This window comes from Drosophila serrata, unplaced genomic scaffold (assembly GCF_035046125.1).
Source record: "Drosophila serrata isolate PLE 108 unplaced genomic scaffold, ASM3504612v1 contig_208, whole genome shotgun sequence".
In the NCBI taxonomy this organism is placed as follows: Eukaryota; Metazoa; Arthropoda; class Insecta; order Diptera; family Drosophilidae; genus Drosophila; species Drosophila serrata.
Window position 1 is genome coordinate 550,045 of NW_028257106.1, and position 6,555 is coordinate 556,599.

A 6,555-nucleotide genomic window follows, 5' to 3' on the forward strand; every position below is an offset into this window, starting at 1 on the left:
TCCTATTAATAAACTTGCTGTCCTTAGCCAATCGTAGAAGCTATTTTGAACCGACTCGATGCGTTTGCGTTTGCGTTTGAGGGCTCCAAACGCAAGATCCATACTGCAGAGGACGAACTAATAAAATATATAAAGATTTAGTAACATAGGGTTAATTGAATTCCTTTGACCACCGGTTATTAAATCCAAGCGCACCCCTGGCTCTATTTACCATAGATAAAAATTTGATCGATGAAATGGAGTGGGCGGATGGTGTCCAAAACTATTTAGCCGTCGTCAGCCAGTAATTCCTCGTGGTCGATGGCAGGGGTTGATTTTTGATGTTGCTGTTGTAGTTGTTCCACTTTATGTTTTCTCCACAATAAAAAAGAGCGTAGTTTGCTTCACTTTGGTTCGTTTTATTAGGCACTTCGTTTCCAATTAAAACTAAAGCCCAGCTCAAGGGCTGCTGGGACCGTGGAGTCGCCTTCGGCTACAAGACGAGAGGGAGCGAGCGACGGCCGGGAGCAGCGAGAGCGAAAGCTCGTGGTCCCACACTGCTGCTCGAAATTAAGCGCCCTTGTGGCGCGAACATTCTCCCTCCCCTTGCGCACGCAAGACCGCGTTAGGCCTCTCGGCATGCTCCGGAGACGGTCCATCCGAATACGGTGCTCTGGGCGACGGGCAATCTCTCGTCCAATTTCAGGAACCCCGGTTGGATCAGCTTTGGATACAAGTCCGATCCTAACACGAGGGAAATTGTCGCTGGGCGATGGAACAAGGGATCCGCCAGACGGATGTCATAAAATTTCGCACGGGTGACGTCGCTCAGAGTCCGTGTAGGGGTTCTGATCTTGAGGCTGGGATCGAGCCTCAAAATCAGCTCCAGGCTGAATCTGCCGGTCCGGGACCGGATGGTCGCCGAGCAGACCTGGTCTTCTCCTACGTCCACGGTGGGTAGTCTATACGCCGCCGCCAGCGACCGGTCAATCGAGCTGACCGCCATGCACGGGTCAATCATGGCCCCCATCTCGAAGGTCGTCTCCCGGTATCAAGCACGACGCAGGCCGTCGGGAGCACATGAACGACCTTCTGGTGCAGCAACGCTGCCACCGACGAAGATGGAGTGGAGGCCGCAGGACGGGTTGCCTCGATTGCTGGCGACGGAGACCTGGAGACGGTCATCAAGGACGGCCGCGGCTCCCTCGCCCGACGCGGAGCAGGCGGGCGCGCCGTGCGTTTCGAAGAAGGTGCTGGTGGCGATGAACACGGCGGCTTTTCATGCAGATGCAGCAACGTATGGTGGCTCTCGCCACACTTTTTGCAGCCATCTATGCTGCGACACGTTCCTTGTGAATGTTGGTGGGCGAGGCAGTTCGAGCAGTACTTGTTTATCAGTACTAGCAGTACTTGTTTATCAGTACTGCTCGAAGGCGCTTTTCAGTGCTCAGTTTTAGAAACCTCTTGCACTTCCGAAAAGGATGGATTCCCCGGCAGACTCGGCAGCGGTAGGAGTTCATACCTCGTGAACGTCTGCTTTCCAGCGTTCGGCGGTTCGAGGACGCGGCACTTTTTCTCACGCAAACACTTGTACTCTTGGCCGTATGCTCTACGCTGCGCAATGGAGATCAGCGCTCGTTCTGCCTCTCGAATTTCTTCACTCGTGAGTCGTGAAGTGGGCGAAATTGAGCCCTTGCGGCAGCGCTTGAAGAATCGTAGAACATACGCCAGGACTCGCAACGCTTTGTCCAGCTTCGAGAAACGTTCCAGAAACTTGTCAGAGGGGGCCTTACTAAAATGCATCCTGACCGCCCGCTGCTCTAGGTCTGTGTTCGGATGCACATCGCTCTGCACTGGCCATAGCTCTTGTAGCCCTTGCAGCCACTCAGGTCCATGCCACCACAGTTGACTGTCCGCTAGCTCGTGTAGGGACACGCCTCGACTAGCTAAATCGGCGGAGTTCTGTTCGAAGTCGACTGGTATCGCCTGGAATATCTTGTCAACTCTGTTGGCCACAAACGTGGTCCAGTTGCAAGTAGGCTTTCGTAACCAGGCCAGCACGATCGTGGAATCGGTCCAGCAGCGTACGTCGGAGCTGGCAGTCGGCATATATGGAAGAATCGTTGCCACCATGTCGGTCAACAGAACGGCACCGCACAGCTCTAGCCTGGGAAGAGATACGGTCTTTACTGGAGCGACTCGTGTCTTGGCTGTAAGGAGGTGTGCGAAGGTTTCGTGTCTAAACTCGACGCGCACGAAAAATAGCCGCTCCAAAAGCCTTTTGGGACGCATCGCAGAAGCCATGGTACTCAACCTTTATATCGGGCTGGTACCGGACCCATCTCGGAACCCGCATCTGGCTGAGGTCGGAATACTCCAGGAGGAACGATCGCCATCTCTGACTCATTTCGCTAGAAAGCGTATCGTCCCAGCCCAGATCTTGCAGCCAAATTGCTTGCATGAAAATCTTGGAGCGCACTTGAACGGAGCGAGCCATCCGACCGGATCAAACAGCCTCGCAATTTGGGATAACACCTCGCGCTTGGTGTAGGAGGTTTCCAGTGCTATTTCAGGAGGGTCGAAATAAAATTCGTCGGACCTTGCCTTCCAACGAATACCGAGGGCCTTGGCCGTAGTTTCGGCATCGATGTCGAGGAACTCGCTATGAAGGATGTGCTCAACTGGAATATTCTCCAAAATGGACCTGTGATTGGCAGTCCACTTCCTTAATGGAAAACCCGCGGAGTTAAGAGCCTCTTGCAACTCTTGGATTGAGATTTGGGCTTCATTTAGGGAATTTGCTCCTGCCAAGACGTCATCGACGTATAGGTTTTGATTTAGAATCCGGCTGGCTTTTGGAAATAGCCCTTGGACATCCTCTGCCAGCTTTTTTAGCACTCGAAGGGCGAGAAAGGGCGCGCAGTTGACCCCGAAGGTAACCGTTTGCAACTCGAAGTCTCGGATATCCCCTTCCTTATTTCGAAACAGAATTCTTTGAAAGGGCGTATGCTTCGGATCGACCCAGATTTGACGGTACATTTTTGTGATGTCTGCACTAAATACGTATTGAAAGTTCCGCCACTTCAAAATCTGGATAGTCAAATCGGATTGCAGGACTGGGCCAGCATGAAGAATATCATTTAAGCTGGTTCCATTTGCAGACGGACTGGAGGCGTTAAATACAACGCGAAGCTTTGTCGTGGTGCTCTCGGGCTTGAGTACTGCATGATGTGGAAGGTAATAGGTAGGAGAACTATGAGTCGGTGAATTTTCATTCATATGACCCAGATCCAGATATTCCTGAATCACGCTTTCATATTGCTCTTTTAGGGAAAAGTATCTTTTTAAACGATTCTCGTTTCGAAGAAACTGAGCCAACGCAATGGACCTTGAATATCTCAGATTTGATCCGGAGTTTTCAGGGTCGCATATATCTCTTCGCGTGCCACCCGTCATCACTGACGGTAGAATATCGGCCCCGATTAGGATGTCGATCTGGGCACTTTCAAAGAACCGGGGGTCCGCCCATTGAAGATCGGGCAGGTCCTTCAAGGAATTTTTTGAAATTGGATGCGACGGCAATTTGCCCGATAATTCCGGAAGGACATAGGCTACGGTGTCTAATTGTAGCCCCGGTTTGGTAGGGGAGCGGATTGCGAAATTGCAAAGTCTTGTCGACTTTGCCGAAACCGAATGGTTTAGCCCGGAGACTTGCGCCTGGATGTTGCGGAATGGCAACTTAATAATCTTGAAGAGACGCTCGGAAATAAACGTCGCCTCTGATCCCGAGTCGATTAAGGCTCGTGCTCGGTAATTAGTCCCCAAGTGGCACACGTCGATAATCGCAGTGCCCAGTAGAACGGCTGTAGTGGCGGAGGCGAAGTAATTTTGCACCGTTGATGTGCTCGCAGATGCATGGCTGCTGGAGGGTCTTGAGGGGGCGAGGTGGAACTCGCATGGTCGGAACTTGGGGGGCCGCGATGCAGCAGCGTATGATGCCTCCCCTTGCATGTGAAGCAACTGTAAGTGCTTGAGCAATCACGAAGCTGATGGCCTCTCGCGCATCGACGGACATTTGAAGAAAGCGCGGGCACAATCTTACCGGATGATTCTCCTTGGAGCATAAGTCACACCCTCTCTGTTTGGTGCTGACCTTGGTCTCGAAGGATTGAAGCTTTTTCGGAAATGTCTGCGTTGGTTTCATATCGTCGATGGCCTCTAATGTCCGATACCTCTCACTCAGGAAAGTATTCATTTCCTCCCAAGCTGGTATCTCGGATTTTGAAGTGAGGGACTGTTCCCATAAGGACAGGGTGGCCTTTGGCAATTTGCTTGCGCACAGGAAAACCAGTAGACAATCCCAGTTTTCTGTGGAGATTTGGGAGTGTGCTAGCGCTGTTAAATACCCCTGAATCGTGGACTGGAGCTCTTTTAGAGCATGTCCCGACTCTTGAAAAATGGAACTCAAGTTGAAAAGGAGCTTGAGTTGGCTGTTGAATAGGAGTCGCTTGTTCTGGAACCGGTTTTGAAGAGCCTCCCACGCTGAAGCGAAGCCGTCATTTGTCAGCGGGGATTTTGCGACAATGGTCTTTGCTTCGCCACTAGTCTTCGTGAGAAGATAAAACAGCTTCTCGACCGGGGTCAGCCTGGGGTTATTAACATAAACTGCCGTGAACAGGTCCCTGAAAGTAGAAAACTTCCGTATCACACGGAGGTAAACAACAACCGGACGAAAGTTGGGGTTGAGAGGGAGCTGGAACGGTAGGAGGCGTTACCCTTTCTAGGGTCTCACCAATTTTTGCCGCACATGCCTCATATACCGAGTAGCAATAATGATATTTCGACTGCAGCAGCGGCATTGTGCTGAGGGATCCTTCTAGGGCAATTAAGTCGGAACAGGTCTCATATACCTTTTCGACTTTTTCCCATAAGGCTCGCACCTGTTGGAGGCGTACTTGTAGTGTATGCGAGAACGGTGTCGCCTGACCAGGAGTGTTTATCTTTGCCTCAAAGAGGCTTACGCGATCGCTGACCGCAATAAACTTGTGCAAACCTGCGGTTGCTGCCGTTGGCTGGTCGGAGGATGCCATCTTTTTGCTGACCGCGCGTGTCACCCTTCGGAATTCACTCCCGGAAGTGGAGGGGATCTCAGGCTTAACTGCCAGCGACGATTCGCTGGATGCTTTCGCCAATGGACGGGAAATTACAATCCGGGGAGTGGTCTTTTAACTTGGCGACGGAAGCTCCCTTCCTGGAGATCCCGACAATACGGTTGTTCCTTTCGGACTGACTGACTTGGGTGTTGGCCTAGCGCGAGGCGGTACTGGAGTGGATGGGGTGGCTTTGGACTCCTTTCCTGGCGCAGATGTCGGTTTCGACTTTCCCTCTATGGGCATGCTCAATTAGGGCCTGACGAAAACGAGACCGCCTGACTGACGCACCGCTCAACCAGAATGCGAAAAAAAAAACACTGCGACAAGGCCTGGACTAGGATGAGCAACCCAGTCTAAATCTCAATTCGAAAAAAAAATTGAAACTCCGCCCTCACTAGTACAATAGTAAAAAAACAAAAGAAACAAATAAATTAGCTAAAAAATACCTGAAATGCGGCTACCAGTGTTAGCAAAGGCAGATAACTCAAAAAAAATATCCCTCTAGCTTGGTCAAATGCGCTACATAAAAACAACAATCAAACAAAAAAAACTTTAGCTTTCCTTTTTATACAAAAAAAGCAATTAGCTAGAAAACCAAAAAAAAAAAAAAAAAATAGCCAAATGAGAGAAGGATTGCTCTCTTATTTTTATACCCTTGCAGGGTATTATAATTTCAGTCAAAAGTTTGCAACGCAGTGAAGGAGGCACCTCCGACTATATAAAGTATATATATTCTTGATCAGGATCAACAGCCGAGTCGATCTAGCCATGTCCGTCTGTCCGTCTGTCCTTCTGTCCGTCTGTCCGTCTGTCCGTTTCTACGCAAACTAGTCTCTCAGTTTTAAAGCTATCTGAATGAAACTTTGTAGTTCTTCTTCTATATACTCTCACTCGTATATATGTCGGAACGGGCCGGATCGGACGACTATATCATATACCTGCCATAGGAATGATCGGAAAATTTTTACAAAAAAATTGTTAACTTTTTCAGTTTTCCATAGAATTGGATCAAATTTGAGATATAGCCATTTTACTATACTCTACAATTTTGCATAAAATTTTATGAAAATCGGACTAATATATCATATAGCTCCCATAGGAACGATCGAGAAATTAATTCAATTAAATTTATAACCTTTTCAGTTTTCAACTGATTTTCATCAAATTTTAGGTATAGGCATTTTATATTAGTCTTAAATTTTGTGTCAAATTATCTGACTATTATATCATATAGGTGCCATACAAACGATCGTTTGATGTAGCGGAAAAATGCAAATCTGTGAATGTAAAACTGCAAATATAATATGTATAGGTGAATACAATGAAAGCAGGTATTACTTCATTGTTTTTTAACACAAATATATATCATTTATATTGTATGGTTTTTTATTCATAGAAGTTCTATATGCAAGGGTATATAAAC

General features: G+C 48.5%; 1 protein-coding gene across 1 annotated transcript; it reads right to left on the reverse strand.

Moving 5' to 3' along the window:
• Positions 1 to 314: 314 nt before the first annotated feature.
• LOC147644266 (uncharacterized) lies at positions 315 to 5,739 on the reverse strand. The gene is given in 5 exon segments (XM_086829481.1): positions 315 to 2,238; positions 2,240 to 2,460; positions 2,463 to 3,859; positions 3,861 to 4,693; positions 4,695 to 5,739. Coding segments are annotated over 5 exon segments (3,645 nt in total). The 5' UTR covers positions 5,070 to 5,739; the 3' UTR covers positions 315 to 1,419.
• Between the last annotated feature and the right edge of the window lie 816 nt (positions 5,740 to 6,555).